Raw genomic sequence first — 14,302 nt, 5'->3', positions numbered from 1 at the left:
GTCCATTCGCTTCGAAACTCGATGATTGATGCTGCAAAAGTTGTCTAATTGCGAAAAGAAGGTCTTCAGTACAAGCGCCTCGTTGTCCAGCACCGATGTTCTAAGTTTCTGTATCATTCCACTAATGCCAACTGCATTGCAGGTGCATCCCAGCAGCCGCCTCGGGTACAGAAGTACGCCGAGATCCACTTCGACCCGCTAGAGTGACTAAAGACGTAAACCTGGAAAGAAGAGTCCAAAAAGGACGCCGCCCGGCATTCTTCAAAGCTGTTTGATGGCTTTGTACGTCAATCCGCCTGGTGCCTAGCATATCCATACACTAGCGCACTCCAATGGCTTGAGGGCAAGAGCTGACCAAAACATTGGCCAACTACGAAGCACTCCGCCTCCCAATTCTCCCTGACGCTGGTTGGTCTTGTAATTGCCCTGGGTGTGCTGCCGCGTCAGTCCATTTGTCGCTTGTCACCATACTCTGTCACGTCTCAGTGGGTCGAGACCAGCAGAAATAAAGTGCCATACAGAAGGCAAACAGAAAGGGGCCATCCTAACGAGGGAAAGTACCCGAACAACCAAGCAACGTAACAATACCGACGCAGCGGAGCGCACTTCATCAATCGGGGCAATAGTCGGCACCATGGCGCACATGGAGTCCTCTTGACTAAGTCCACATCCTTGCTCACACCTGCCATCACAATTCTCGACAGTTTGATATCGACTTCAAACTGCTCGCGACGGATTTGCGATACTTTGCCGACAACAGGCCGCCGCCCTCTGTCGGCCATGGATGAAAAACCCACCAAGACGGCGACGGCAAGGGCGCTGTCCGCCTTCGTCAGACTGCCGGACGAGATCATTCAGCAGTGCGTATTCCCAAGCATAGTGTAATCAGTTGCAACATTGGAGCTAGAGTGTTTCTAACTTGCGCCCGTCATTCAGAATACTTCAACTTGTTGACCCGAATTCCTTTGCATCTCTGGTTCTCCTCAATTCGAAATGGAGGTGCGTCTCTCAACAGGCGCATCTCTACGCGCTCCACCTCTCGCGATGTCCCTCATATTCAGCCACTCACAATGCCGTGCCCATGGCTTCGGTGAACAACGACAGCTTGCCGAAACTGCGTCGATTCTTTGCCCGCGAGGTCAAGAGGAATCTGTTCGAGGCCTACCTCCGGCCCAAAACGATGACCGTCAAGCTCATCTCCAACTCGATCAGCTCCTCCTCGGTGCCCGGCGGCGAAGGCATGCAGTTCAGCCCCTCGCCGCGCGGCCACCATTTGCTTGCCTACAACTCGTCACGCATTTATGTTATCGACCTGAGGGGCGCAGAGCTGGACGTGAAAAGGGAGTTGAAGATTCTCCGCCGGCCAGTATCTACATGCATTCTCGATGACGGCAGCGTGCTTGCCGTCTTGTCAACCGATACGCAAGTCGACTTGTATGACCTGCGCCAAAAGCCCCCCAAGCGGACTCAATCCTTGATTCTCGACCATACCCCTCGCACCATTGCTATGTCGCCGTGCGGCAGTGTGCTGGCAGCTGCCTACGAAGGCGGGATAGAAGTGTCTTCACTTAGTCCCGGAGCCTTGCCGACAGAACGAAGAGCGGTCAAATGCGACGGTGTCGACTCACTGGCCTTCTCCTTCGACGGCACTCAATTACTTGGAACAACCACCCACACACAGCCGCCAAACACGGTCATTCTGACTGCGCCGTACTACGACCCTGGAAGTCACATGGGCGACGATAACATCAGTGCGCTGTGGACTGCCTCGATTCTGTTCCCGAATACGAGCCGGGACTGCAGCCATGCTGTTCTTCTCCAGGAGTCGAGCTCGCAAGAAGCCAGTTGGACTTTCACGTACGACAGGAGCTTCGAGACGTTCCGTGCGGTGCGAATAGACGACCTCCGCAATGGAACTACATATTTCACAGGGCCAATTCCCAACACCCAACCGCCGCTACTCCCGTGTACTTTACCTGCGGCTTCGTACTGTGGGGAGCTAGTGTCGGCTGGCTTTGAGGGCCAGGATGTTTGGCTTTATGGTATACCTGAAGACTTGGAGGCCGTTTCCGACTCAACTTCAGCTCCCTCAGATTCTGGGCCGTCAGGCACGAGCAGTCGGGGTAATTTGCCAGCTAATCGTCCGCCTTCTGTCCGCACTTCTTCGCGGGCGCAAGAAACAAACGGTGGCAGAGTTCCCCAGTGGCAGGTTCTCTGTGACAAGTATCGAAATACTTTCGTCAGCGGTCGCAAGCTGGCTGAGTTGAGAGGCGTGAGTACCGTGAAATGGGTGGCCGAGTACGGCAACAGTCTACTCCAAGAACGCCTGATCATTGCCGCTTGTGGAATACAACCGCCCAAGCCTATCACCGAAGAAGACGAGATTGATTTTGTGGACGGCGGGAGGGTCACGATTTTCGATTTTGACTTTGGGATAGAGAATGGGGAGGTGATAGATCTCACGATCGAGGTGGGCACTAAAGAACCCGAGGTTCTGGAAGAAGAGCATCGGGATATGGCGACTGAAGTGGCCATAGTTCGAAGAAGAACAGTGGCACAGCGAGGTGGGAATCGATCGAGCATTATGCGCTCCGCACCGACTGCAGTTTCCCAGTCGGAGTCTCTGTTACGGCCACATGTGTCCCCACTTCCTGACAGAGATGATGAGGACGACCCTTTGATTCCCCGCCGCATGATCGGACCTAGAATGGAAGCTCGTGCACCTTCTAACGAAGCAGCCGAAGGGCCCGAAGAGGCCACGCTCGAGGAGGCCCAGGAAGCTCTTGATGCGCCCTACGCACATGCAAGTCCTCGCTCAGGCACGACATTGCGCCGTGCCGCAACTGCCGCGGCAGTCAACCGTCGTCTGCATCCTTCAGCAGCGACGGCAGGGCGCGTAGAGTATAGACGGGCAGACGGGCGAGCAGAGCACCCTCACGAGAGTGATGCTGACAATTGGGTTCCTCCACCCCCGCCGTATGCTAAGGAAGACCCAGGGGACTTGCCCGCCTTCCTTCGCCATGCTGCGATTCCCGGTGTCCGCCTCGACGCTAGAGACACGCAGGTGCCACCTCCACCTGCGACGCAGCTCCCGCCCCAGGAGCCATCAAGGGCCCCATCTGCACGACCGGAGTTGCCCCGCATTCAGACGTCTCCCGCACGACAGCGGAACTCTGGGACACCTTGGGTGCAGCGAGCCCCTGGTCACCAGAGGGTTCCAAGCGATTCTGCAGACAACATTGCATCTCAGGGGCTAGATTTGCGCAGGGGAGTTTCTCGTTCCGTGACACCACTTGACAATACCCAGAGTCAAGGAAGCAACGAAGGGGACATTTCCGACGTGTCACCAGTAGAATCACTTCGAGGTGCGGCTCAATACCCGGTCCAGGGAGCCTCGCAGAATGGCACCCAAGAAAGACGTGTGCATTCTAACGCCCCGTCTTGGGGTACCATTCCGTCGGCGTCAGATGGCACGTCAGTGGCATCGGCATCGCATCTGGTCATGGCTGGGACCTCTCGCCCTTCAGCTGTCCCGTACGCTCTCGATGTTTTCATACCCTCGGCCACTATTGGTAATGCATGGGTCGAAGATGAGGCTGTCTCGAACCACGCGGTTGGAAGACTTTCCAATACGCAGACTTGGCCACTGGCCTCAGAGCAGCCTGAAGCTGCACAGGCAGCCGTGACAGCAAATTATCCCCATTCGGCTCCTCCAACAGGCGCAAACAACACCGATATCATAGCTGCGGCTCTACCTCCGCTGCCAAGGCCAGATCAGCTGTCAAGCTTGCACAATCGACGGGATTCGTCGGCTCCGCGTAGGGCTTCGGGTAGTTTCCAGTTTCCTCGCGTGCCGGTTGGACGCGACGCCCAAGATCCCTTCCCCCCGACATCCACGCGGCATAGTCAAGTTCTGAACATCCAACCTCCTGCTCCTGAACCAGAACAGCCGCTCATCATCAGCACGCCTACTGGTGTCTCTGGGGCCTTCGATCCTCCAGGTCGTCGAACATCTCAGAGAAGCCGGCCCGAGCCCATTTTGCATGCACCAGTGCCCCTACATCCCCGGGCAACGCTGGGCTCTACCACCTCACTACGGCCTACAGCTGAGTGCCTCGAGACCATGTACAGCGTCGCGAGCTTTGGTGACCATACTCATGGAGTTGATGTTCGCCATTACCATAGCAACCAAATTCCCGTGCCAGCGGTGCCCTCATCCCAATTGACCTCATCGTCCTTGCGCCATCACACGAGCTTGACCCGGACGCAAAGCCGGGCAAGAAGGAGCGCTGCGAAGAACGTGCAGGATGCCAAAGGACGAGGGTGGACTGGCCGGCGTAAGAACAAGAAAAGGAAAGACACAGATACTGCCAGCAGCGCGGCATGGACTGACGTTACGTGGGCTTCGAATGCACCGAGGGGCGGTCAGGTCAAGGAGCGGAGGTGTGTAGTCATGTGAGGCCAATATATCTCATTACATATCTTGGGATTAGGCAGGCGTTTTCTCAGCATTTATTTCTATTTCGATGGCAAAACGGACAATCACTGGCATATGGACAGATTGTTTTCGAAGCAAAAAGATGATGCTGCGTACAGATAGACGTAGCTTGGAAAGTATGTTGGTCTCGTTTGTCTCAACTATTAGCATCAGCATATGCATACACTCGCTAGAATATCTTCGATAGCAGGCAGTATGGACGGTCTTGAGGCACAGGGAGAGATGTATTTGCGACACCAAACTCCCAAACTTCACTTTTCACCTTATCTTTATCATCTCAGACGTACACAAACCTCGAGGAAGTTAGAAGGCGGTGTGTGGCATTCGCAGTTATCAGTGCTTGTCATTCCTCGGGGTTAGTTACCCAAGCTGTAACGCATCACTTCGCATTAAAACTATAATCAAATATCCTGAATTACAGCTAAAGACTCCTACTTGGTAATACGTCTGAATGGTTGCTCCTCTCTGTATTGCATCCTCACGCAAGAAATCGCGGTTCCGGCAAGCTTTGGATAATTAACCGCCCCTGCCCATTTTAACAAGGTGGACTTCTCACCGCATGTACTATGACAAGGGTGATCATGTAGTAGGGTATGTTGGCATTTGGCCAGTATATTCATAGTTGTGTGCAGTATACTCAGACAATGGTATCTGAAAACATGCTGGAAGTACGCATGAGGGAGACGTTGCTTTAGTCCCCATGTCATCTTGACTATCTTGAGATATCCATACCAAAGCCAGGTGACTTTTGTGCTTTGCAATGCCACGGCCCGAGGAACGTGTCAACAGACAGTCTCCGCGGCAAGCTGAGGCACCCTTCTCGACGCGTCTGTCAGCCTCTGCGGCATCAAAAACACGCTTGAGGTAGCCATGCCGAAAACCCTACCCAGGAATCTAGGCCTTTTAGCAGCCTGCCACCACACTTGCCACGTTTCATACCATAATTCCAAAAGCACAGCGGTAAGATGTGTACCGATCCATGACAACAAGCATCCAAGCCGGATATCTCAGAACGCCAAACGCCTTCGCCAACCATCAAACCATGCGATGCCCTTTCCACCTTGTACGCATACGAACGCAGCGGTGTTTATGACATGTCCATCATGTCAATCTCGCCATCCGTCAGCGAGCTCAAGCCGGAACTCGGAGGTCTTGAGTCGGAGTCAGGCTCAGGAGGCCGCTGTTGTCGCTCCCGCATCATCTTGGCCCATTCCTGGATACTCGCCGCCTCGCCGCCTTCGACCATGATCTCGCCGTAGTCTAGCCCCTTGCCAAGAACTGTGCCGGCGTACTTGGAGTCCTGATCAGTCTTGTTGTGCTTCTTCTTGAGTGCTATGACCATATTACGTTAGCCTGCTGGCTATTTGGGAGGGGGACGAAGGGGAAGCTACATACCAGCGAGGTAGTCAGTCATTGGCTCATCCACGGCTTCAAGCGATCCAGTTTGCTGCAGCGCATTCGCGGTCTTGCGGATCTTGGCATTCTTCTTGCCCTTAGCCCAGCGGATAAAGCTCTCGATGGCCTTGGTGTCTTCCTCTCTTCGCCACTCCTCGGCCACGCTATCGGCGGCTGGCCCAAACACACCACAACTCTCCAGCGCCATGCGTACGTCTACGAGGGTCGGTTCGTTGGGGTTCTCGTTATTCTGCTCTGCAAAGAAGACGGTCGATTGCGACAGTTTCGTCAAATAGCGGCCGGCGAGCTCGGTGATGGTGTCGAGGACGGTGGGAGAGCAGCTGTAATAGCCTTGAGCGCGCAGGATCTGAAGGACCGTCGGGCGCAAAAGTGCGTGGTAGAAAGTGGAGGGAGACGTGGCCCGGGTTTGCTCCTTTGACGCCATGATGCTGATAGTTGCAAATGTCGAGAAAAGAGGGGATGAAGGAGTCGGCGCAGGTGCGTAGCAGCTATAGCTCGTGGGTCGTGATGGACAAGCGCTCGAGGCCCGAGAATTGGCAGAGGGTCGTCCTGGCGCTCAGATGTGCTCCGCCGCATTCAAGCAGGGGCGAAGGCGCGTCATTCGTTCTCTTTTTACGAGGCGCAGGAGTTTTACGTGGGATAACTGTTACGATGGTTGAATCGACGAACAAAGCAAGAAGTTTTGAGGTTTTCTCAATTGCCTTATGCTTGCTTTCTCTCGATGCGATGTGGAACTCAGAATCAGACTACCAAGCCTCCGGCCATCTGCAGGCCACGCTACGACTCTCTTTCCACTAGGGTATCGAAAGGTGGTCCAGAGTGAGGCTATAGCGTCTCAATTACGACCAGTCTCTACACCCTATCCTTATTCTTGCAAACTGTTGAGACTGCCAAGGGGAAGAGTGCCGGGGGCTTGTTTTCGGCAGGGATAGCGCCCAGGTTCGATCAAGAAGATGAGCGCGACTAACGAAGATGTAACAATGTTAATGAAAAAGATGAGACTTGAAGATGGGGATTCGGGGATTCCAGATTGAAGCTACCAGAATTGGAAAGAGTGGCGGTGGGCAAGGCGGTGAGAAATATTGTCGGCAGTATGTGCAGTGGGCAGTTTTGGTACTCTCGCACTTCAGTAAGTACTACGTACCGACGGGGCCAAAACTTAGAGTTGGCCCCACATCAGATACCCCTACATTCGCGACCTGACCTCACTGGAAAGTCGCCTACGAACTTCGCCAGGCAACTCCGAAAACGCGCGACACAACAATTATAAGCGCAGCCCGAGGTCAAACATTTATCATTGTGCATCCATAAAGCTTCTGCTTGTTAGCCGGGTGTCTAATTTGCTACAAATTATACGACACTCGGTAACTGCAGTGCTCCACGGTCAAAATGCCGACCGATGGCACCAAACCAACGCTGAAGCTGAATACTGGCTCTGGTATGCCTCCTCCTCCAACTGCTGATACAGTCCATGCCGCTGCTTCTACGGCCTTTACCGAGAAAACAAAGCCAACTCTGAAGCTGAATACAGCTGCGAGACAAGAGTCCTTTGGTAGCGAAACGGCGACAGGTTCTGCCGAGAGAAAGACGATCAAGATCAAAGTTAGCAACAGCCAACCCAGCACACCAGGCGCGACTCCAGTGGTCACCAAAACCAAGGTCGGCAGAACTACCAAGCCCACCGCCAAACTCGTCGAGTCTAAGAAGCGCGGCTATGAGAGCGATGAAGATATGCCTATGGCTGCGTCACGCGGCCAGGGCTCTAGCTCGCGCCCAGCAAAGATCCAGAAGATCAAGATGAAAACAGGATCGGGCAAGACACCCACCTCAGCATATACTCCGACAGCTCCCATCAGCAGTATCAAGTTCAGACCAAAAGGCGAACCCGTTAAACACAAAGCCGGCGAGGCGTACGATTCAGAAGCCAGCGACCGGGAGGAGGACCCCGTACGAGAATCTGTGATGATCCTCCGAGCCGTACCTGGTCCATCGACCGAATATCTGCACAAAGTGTTGGAAGAAGGCCTTATTGGTGTCCCCAAAGCTAGCGGCGGTGCGGATGTAGGAATTCAATTTATTGATGGTAAAGAACGTCGGGCGATGGTAACTGTTAATGGCATCTACTACGCCGCGGTCCTTGTGGACCTACCTACCATCACAGAAGCTATGAAATCGTGGGATCGCAAGTCGATGATGAAGAACTCCGATGTTACCCAGATGCTTCTCTGTTTTGCCGAGGTCAAGAACGAGATGGAGGCCAAGGCCATTGCGCTTCCTGCCATGGCCCAGAAGACGGAACTTAAGTGGCCGCACGGTTTGACACCTCCTATGCATGATGCTATTCATCGTAGATTCAGGAAGGTTTTGTCGGAGAAACAGCTCCAAAGTACGTCGGCCACGGTTAAGAAACTCCTTGCGGACGACACTGCTGCCTTGGAAACAAAGGCCGAGTATCTATACACCGAAGATGAGGACGACGGCGGTTCCGATATGGGCGACGAAGACGCCGAGGGTGAAGATGAACTGGACGACTATTTCGGCCGCCAAAACAGCGTGGACAACGAAGAAATGGCCATAGACGAACTCGATCTCGAGGCTGAATTCGAGGCAGCAGACGAAGATATGGCAGAGAGTGAGACGCCGGCTACTCAACTAGAGACACCAACACCGATGACGGTAGAAGCCATTACTCCTGCGGCGCCGCTCAATGAGCCAAGCGACGATGAAGGAGAAGAGGAAGAAGAAGACGTGTCCGATGACGACGAAGATGACGACGAGGACGAGCTCGACGAAGAGGAGTTGGCAAAGGAGGCCGAACGCAGAGAAATGCACGAAGAACTCGTGGCGCTGCAGAGCAAGCTGGCGGATCAGGAGAAAGAGCTTCAAACCATGACTAATCCGATACTAAAGCAGCGAATCCTGAACAACATGAAGAGCGTCAAACAGGAAATTTCCCTGAAGAGGGCTGCGCTCGGCATCACGGACGACGACTAGCAGGTCTGACTGCGAGGAAATCGCAACGATTGAATCAGAAGTTGTGAAACTGGAGCCGCAAAAGAGACATTTTGGTCAATAACGCAACCATAGGTGTTGCGATCAGTGGCAGATGAAGCCATTCAGGTTGCTGCTAAGATGACTGATCTAGCGTATATTATCACTCCACGTGATGGGAAATGTTGTGAAGAACTCGATGACGGTACTTGGGGCCGTATATTTATGAGCGGAAAGGCAATTATGATACCCTAAGATTTAGCACATTAGAGAGGTCTGTAGCATGTGTTGCTTACTTGTTATGAAACCCTCTGAGCCCATCCTTTCATACAGCTTTTACATCTTCTACTATGACACGGACCTGCTTTCGTGTAGCTACATGACATATGCGAGGTCCGGATAATACTCTATACAATTATCACATGCTCTTCAAGTAGTTGCTCTCCTTGATCTTGGCCTTCCGCTCCTTGCGCATTGCCTTGCGCAGTTCCTCCCGTGCCTCCGCTGCCGCAATGGCTCCCTCCGTTGTGCCCTCCTCGTTGGCCGGCATGTTGATGCTCTGCTGCTGAAGCGGGATCTTAGGCGCAAGCACCTCCAGGTTGCCCTCGGCCAGGAGCTTGACCTCGAGGGCACGTTGACGTTTTGCGGCAAGACGACGTTGTTTCTTGGATTTGGCTGTACGAGTGCGGTGTTAGTTTCTTCATGCAGTGTAGGCCAAAAAGTTATATATAGGAAGGGAAGATGGGAGGAACATGGATTCGACGTACAGAACTCCGCCTCGGCATCGGTATTGCCATCTTCCACATGCTTCTCCGTCACCTTCAGACAGCGCCATAGCCATTCCGGGTATGCATCGTCGGCAAGCGCGACGGGGTCAGCCTTGTTCTTGAAATAGTTTAGACCCTGCAGGACGGTGCCTTCTGGGCAGGCAGAGAGAGCCGGCTTTGATTCCGAAGGATCATCAGCTAGTGGTGTGCTGAATATTGGCGTCGCTAATTCGGGGGATGCGCTGTCGGGTGCTGGTGTTGCGGCTGCTGCAGAAGTGGCGGCGTTGCGCTTTGCGAGGGTTGTGGAAAGGGTTCGGAAGAGAGATGGCGATTGCCTTGTGAGCTGGCGACCGGCTTGTGCAGCTTGCGACGGGGCGCGTAATATACACCGTCGGCAGATCATTGTGGGTTGTGACTTGGGGAGCTGTGTGAAGGCAGGCTCCTGTCCACTAGGCTGATGGTTGAGGTACTAAGCTGTGTAAAGCTCTACGGAAATTTTGGTTAGGCGGGCCGGAACAAGCCGAGATGCCTTAAGCCGGCCGATATATCGAACGCCTTCAACGGTCACAGCGCAACATTTGAGAGTTCAACATTCATGGAATATAGAGATTGAGAACTCTCACGTTCCAATTGATGGAGTTGCATTGATGTGTATATACCGTTGCTACATATGAGCTTCATGTCATGTAGCCGGCCAGCAATTTGACCCAAATCCTTGGTTATAAGACCGGCCACTGCGATGAGCCCGCATCATCGCAGGTTCCTGCATGCATGTACTGATTGCTCATTTGCCCATCAACCCTCAATCAGCGCTTCGAAAAAATGGTTGAACCCATCATTGCTTCTTCGGCTCGACCGGCTGGTGCAGCTGTCGCGCGTCAAGGTAGTTCTGTTGCTCAAAGAGGTATCCACGCACTCGGTGAGTCCCGAGCATCGAGAGATACTTTTCTGTAAAATTGTCAGATTCTGATTTTCTTGGTAGCTAAGTTGCATTTGCAGCTGCCTGCCGCCACCGAAACGGGGCGGATGCCCTCAATAGCCACTGACCTCTGAGATGACCGCACTTCTCGAGATGGTTGACTCCCTCCCGGTAGTAGCATTTGCTGAGCTCCTCCCGCACCAGTCGTCCCATCATGACCTGCACCCATTGTTCGCGGACAATAGCGTCCTGTGCAGCCTTCAATGCTTTGTTGTCATCGTAGTCGACGCCGTCAAAGGTAGGAGGGACCTTGGGTTTCTTGGCCAGGAAGGCCGCGGACTCGGGGGTGGGCATGTTGGCGGAGGCTCCGATGTTGAAATTGAAACGAAGCTGAGTACGTACTTCGTAAATGTGAGTTGGCCTTCGTCTGGAGCTCTTCGTCTTCACTTCCGTTAGCTCTCAAGAGCTCAATTTCACCTGGCTTGAGCTCGGAACGCCCTGAAGTCTACGTCACGTGGATTTGACATCAATGCATTATTTCGACCCGTTATACTCATATCCTAAAAGCGAGTCTATCAGGTTTGTTCTCAGTTACGATAACCTTATCGCTAATCCGTGCTTCCAGAGGGGCGCTACTGAAAAAAAACCGAGCATTCACCGCCCACACTGGATAGCCCACTTGCCCACTTGCCTTGCTAGCAGATTCAGGGTCCTGCTCCATTGAAATTTTCTGCAAGCGCCAACCATTTTTTTTCTGCCCGCCACGTTAAATAGCAGCTCCCTGCACAATTTTCTCCTAGGAACTGACTTTCATTCTGCAACTTCCCAGCTTTCATCCCAATTCCCAAAATCACATCTTAAACGAAGTCAACATGGGTAAATCCAAGTCATCCGGCACTAAGGCCGCAAAGGTCGCTGACCCTCTCACATCCGTCAAGAGCGCCGGTGTTTCCAAGGCATCCAGCACCCCTGTCGTCAAGTCTAAGAAGCTTGCTAAGGATGTTGCATCCAAGGCATCCAGCAAGGACAAGAAGAACAAGAAGAAGGTCGAGTCGTCTTCCGAGTCTGACAGCGACGACAGCGAGGATGACTCCGACGATGCTGAGTCTTCAGACTCTGACGCCGACTCCGACTCTGAGTCCGAGAAGCCCGCACCTAAGGCCAACGGCAAGATCGCTGCCGCCACCAATGGCAAGGCTAAGGCCAAGGCTGCCGTTGCTACCGAGTCTTCAGACTCTTCCGACTCCTCGGATGCCGAGGAGGAGGGCAGCGATGACAGTAGCGACAGCGACGAGGATGAAGACGCCACCAAGAAGGCCAAGCCTGCTGCCGCCGCCGGTAAGAAGGTTGCCGCCAAGGAGGTACGTTATCCTGACATTCTGTCTCATTCATCTCACCCTAGACAAGACATGTACTGACCCTGGCTTCACTAGTCTACTGACGATTCGGAAGACTCTGAGGATTCCGATGACTCCGACGCGGACAGCGACGACAGCGATGACTCGGACAAGTCTGAGGCAGAGGAGAAGAAGTCTGAACCTTCCAAGAAGCGCAAGGCTGAGGAGGAGGTCGCCGCACCAGTGAAGAAGGCCAAGGCCGAGGCTAACTCAGATGCTCCTACAACCCTGTTTGTTGGAAACCTTGGCTGGGGTGTCACCGATGAGTCTCTTCACGAGGCTTTCTCTGAGTGCGCTGACCTTGTCAGCGCCCGGGTCGTCACTGACAAGGCCATGCAACGGTCCCGCGGTTTCGGATATGTTGACTTCTCTTCCGCTGAGGCTTGCCAGGCCGCATTGGACAAAATGCAAGGTTACGAGCTCGAAGGCCGTGGATTGAGACTTGATCCTTCCACTGCGCGTCCTGCCGATGATGCCACCCCTAATGCCCGCGCCAACGACCGTGCCAAGCAACATGGTGACAGCGTCAGCCCTGAGAGTGATACTCTCTTCGTTGGCAACCTTCCATTCGAAGCTGATGAGGATGTCATCTCCGCATTCTTCAATGAGGCAGCCGAAGTCAAGAGTCTTCGATTGCCCACTGACCAGTATGTCTCCTGCCCCTGCTTTCATTATGGCCACGCATTAACATCAGATTAGGGAGTCGGGTAACCGCAAGGGTTTTGGCTACGTGACCTTCAACAGCGTTGAGGATGCCAAGACTGCATTCACCAACCTGAACGGTAGTTACATTGGCGAGGGCCGTGGTGCGCGTGCCATCCGCCTTGACTATGCCGCTCAAAGACAACCCGGTGAGGGTGGTCGCGGTGGCCGTGGTGGTGGTGGCTTCGGTGGGGGTCGCGGTGGTGGCCGTGGTGGAGGCCGTGGCGGTTTCGGTGGACGTGGTGGAGGCCGTGGTGACTTTGGTGGCCGTGGTGGTCGTGGCGGTGGTCGCGGTGGATTCTCGCGAGGTGGCGGAGGATTCCAAGGCAAGAAGACCACCTTTTAAAGCCGCACTGGAGGGTTCTGAGGGCTCATTGACACACACATGGTTGGCTAAGTGGGTTGTCGGCTTCTAAGACTTTCACTCCTTCGGGAGTCGTGGGCTTTGAGGGATATGCTTCTTTACGGAAGCTTCGATACCTGTGGGCTTGATCGGAGGGCAACCTTCTGGGATCTGAGGGCTGATGACTGAAAGCGAAGGCATTCTAGGTCGGACTTGATGGTCCTCATGCTTTCTTTCTTGAGATACATTGTCGGCATTTTCTAAGGGCTTTGTTGGCTTCCTAATTGTTGATGATGTTGGAACGAAGTTCCTGACGCTCTCGGAGAGCGCTTTGGAGTGGACCAAGCTTCAATACTACGAGGGCTTATGACGGCGTCTGAGGGCTCCCTAAAACTTGCTGATTTCGATGTTTTCACCATGACGAGAAGCGGTTGGGCTTCCTTTACGCGAACACGCACACAAGTTGAGGGTCGGAGGTAACTATAATACTGATCTCGGTGAGTGTCATACCACACCCTGTGTTATTCTGCAGTCCCATAGATATACCAAGCTTCGTGATGCATTTTTCGCCTTGATTTGGATCAAGGTGATCGCAGTAGTTGCATCACTAGTCATCATAATTGCAAATTCGTCTATCATCCATCATCCACCTTCTGAAAGGTTCTCATGTTTGTCAGACTACGCCACTATGTCAATGCTACGATATTGCGCGAGTTCAACACTGGAGGTGATATGTGCGACTCAATACTTCCAGAGTTCCTGCCGCATGGTTGAAGCAACGATGTGCCCCTTAAGAATAAATTGGGTAGACCTGATGACCCCGGCGCTAACTGGCGCTATTTCATTTACATGTGTACAGATACTGAAGTATGGTGCTGGTTGAGAGTGTTATGATATTTGAGACTAAGAGTTGCGGTGTATGGATATGATGGGCAGAATACCCCATAAAATAATAGGTGCAAGAGAATGCGACTTACGAGGGAACACTCAAGCCGTCTGATTCAACAAAAAGCTCTTTCGTTATGGTCATTGTGCATTTCCACGAGGCAGTAGAAGTTCGCAACCAGGAAAAAGTTGGATGCCGGAAATGAGGGAAATGAGCAGAAATTCAACAAAAAAACCGGATTGTCCTGGGAGAGACTCGAACTCACGACCTTTGGATATCTCGAACCTGGAGGACCGAGTCATAGACATATGAGACCAACGCTCTAACCAACTGAGCCACCAAGACCGATGTCGATGATAAAATTGAATTTATTACTAATTACC

The 14,302-nt window shown here is 53.2% G+C and overlaps 6 protein-coding genes and 1 non-coding gene across 7 annotated transcripts; 3 read left to right on the top strand and 4 right to left on the bottom strand.

Annotated features, from left to right (window-relative positions):
* Nucleotides 1–780: 780 nt before the first annotated feature.
* BCR38DRAFT_339167 (uncharacterized protein) lies at nt 781–4,459 on the top strand (the record flags this gene model as incomplete). The annotated part of the gene is made up of 2 exons (XM_040855682.1): nt 781–860; nt 937–4,459. 2 exons carry the CDS (start codon nt 781–783, stop codon nt 4,457–4,459), a joined length of 3,603 nt encoding a protein of 1,200 aa, XP_040716796.1.
* A 936-nt stretch (nt 4,460–5,395) lies between these two features.
* Nucleotides 5,396–6,478, bottom strand: BCR38DRAFT_167046 (uncharacterized protein). The gene is made up of 2 exons (XM_040853820.1): nt 5,894–6,478; nt 5,396–5,830 (listed from the first exon to the last, which is right to left on the bottom strand). Exons 1-2 carry the CDS (start codon nt 6,336–6,338, stop codon nt 5,586–5,588), a joined length of 690 nt encoding a protein of 229 aa, XP_040716795.1. The 5' UTR covers nt 6,339–6,478; the 3' UTR covers nt 5,396–5,585.
* Nucleotides 6,479–7,354: 876 nt separating this feature from the next.
* On the top strand, nt 7,355–8,908 carry BCR38DRAFT_340530 (TAFII55 protein conserved region-domain-containing protein; the record flags this gene model as incomplete). Its single annotated transcript, XM_040855797.1, has 1 exon — nt 7,355–8,908. One exon carries the CDS (start codon nt 7,355–7,357, stop codon nt 8,906–8,908), a length of 1,554 nt encoding a protein of 517 aa, XP_040716794.1.
* A 207-nt stretch (nt 8,909–9,115) lies between these two features.
* Nucleotides 9,116–10,400, bottom strand: BCR38DRAFT_167013 (mitochondrial ribosomal protein L37-domain-containing protein). Its single transcript, XM_040853819.1, has 2 exons — nt 9,673–10,400; nt 9,116–9,580 (listed from the first exon to the last, which is right to left on the bottom strand). The coding sequence occupies exons 1-2, from the start codon at nt 10,073–10,075 to the stop codon at nt 9,324–9,326; spliced, it is 660 nt and encodes a 219-aa protein (XP_040716793.1). The 5' UTR covers nt 10,076–10,400; the 3' UTR covers nt 9,116–9,323.
* A 107-nt stretch (nt 10,401–10,507) lies between these two features.
* BCR38DRAFT_339117 (NADH-ubiquinone oxidoreductase) lies at nt 10,508–10,945 on the bottom strand (the record flags this gene model as incomplete). The annotated part of the gene is made up of 2 exons (XM_040855678.1): nt 10,508–10,620; nt 10,720–10,945. The coding sequence occupies 2 exons, from the start codon at nt 10,943–10,945 to the stop codon at nt 10,508–10,510; spliced, it is 339 nt and encodes a 112-aa protein (XP_040716792.1).
* Nucleotides 10,946–11,463: 518 nt separating this feature from the next.
* BCR38DRAFT_456524 (uncharacterized protein) lies at nt 11,464–13,036 on the top strand (the record flags this gene model as incomplete). Its single annotated transcript, XM_040861923.1, has 3 exons — nt 11,464–11,952; nt 12,025–12,635; nt 12,688–13,036. The coding sequence occupies 3 exons, from the start codon at nt 11,464–11,466 to the stop codon at nt 13,034–13,036; spliced, it is 1,449 nt and encodes a 482-aa protein (XP_040716791.1).
* A 1,123-nt stretch (nt 13,037–14,159) lies between these two features.
* BCR38DRAFT_t146 lies at nt 14,160–14,264 on the bottom strand. Its single transcript has one exon. It is a non-coding gene; the product is annotated as a tRNA-Met (tRNA).
* Between the last annotated feature and the right edge of the window lie 38 nt (nt 14,265–14,302).

Source organism: Pseudomassariella vexata (genome assembly GCF_002105095.1).
Source record: "Pseudomassariella vexata strain CBS 129021 chromosome Unknown BCR38scaffold_5, whole genome shotgun sequence".
Classification (NCBI taxonomy): Eukaryota; Fungi; Ascomycota; class Sordariomycetes; order Amphisphaeriales; family Pseudomassariaceae; genus Pseudomassariella; species Pseudomassariella vexata.
This window is presented reverse-complemented; position numbering and strand designations above follow the sequence as displayed.

Coding starts and splice junctions, on each gene's coding strand:
- BCR38DRAFT_167046 (XM_040853820.1), bottom strand. CDS start 6,338: ATGGCGTCAAAGGAGCAAACCCGGGCCACGTCTCCCTCCACTTTCTAC. Junction 5,831..5,893: donor AATGACTGACTACCTCGCTG/GTATGTAGCTTC, acceptor ATATGGTCATAG/CACTCAAGAAGAAGCACAAC.
- BCR38DRAFT_167013 (XM_040853819.1), bottom strand. CDS start 10,075: ATGATCTGCCGACGGTGTATATTACGCGCCCCGTCGCAAGCTGCACAA. Junction 9,581..9,672: donor CGATGCCGAGGCGGAGTTCT/GTACGTCGAATC, acceptor GCACTCGTACAG/CCAAATCCAAGAAACAACGT.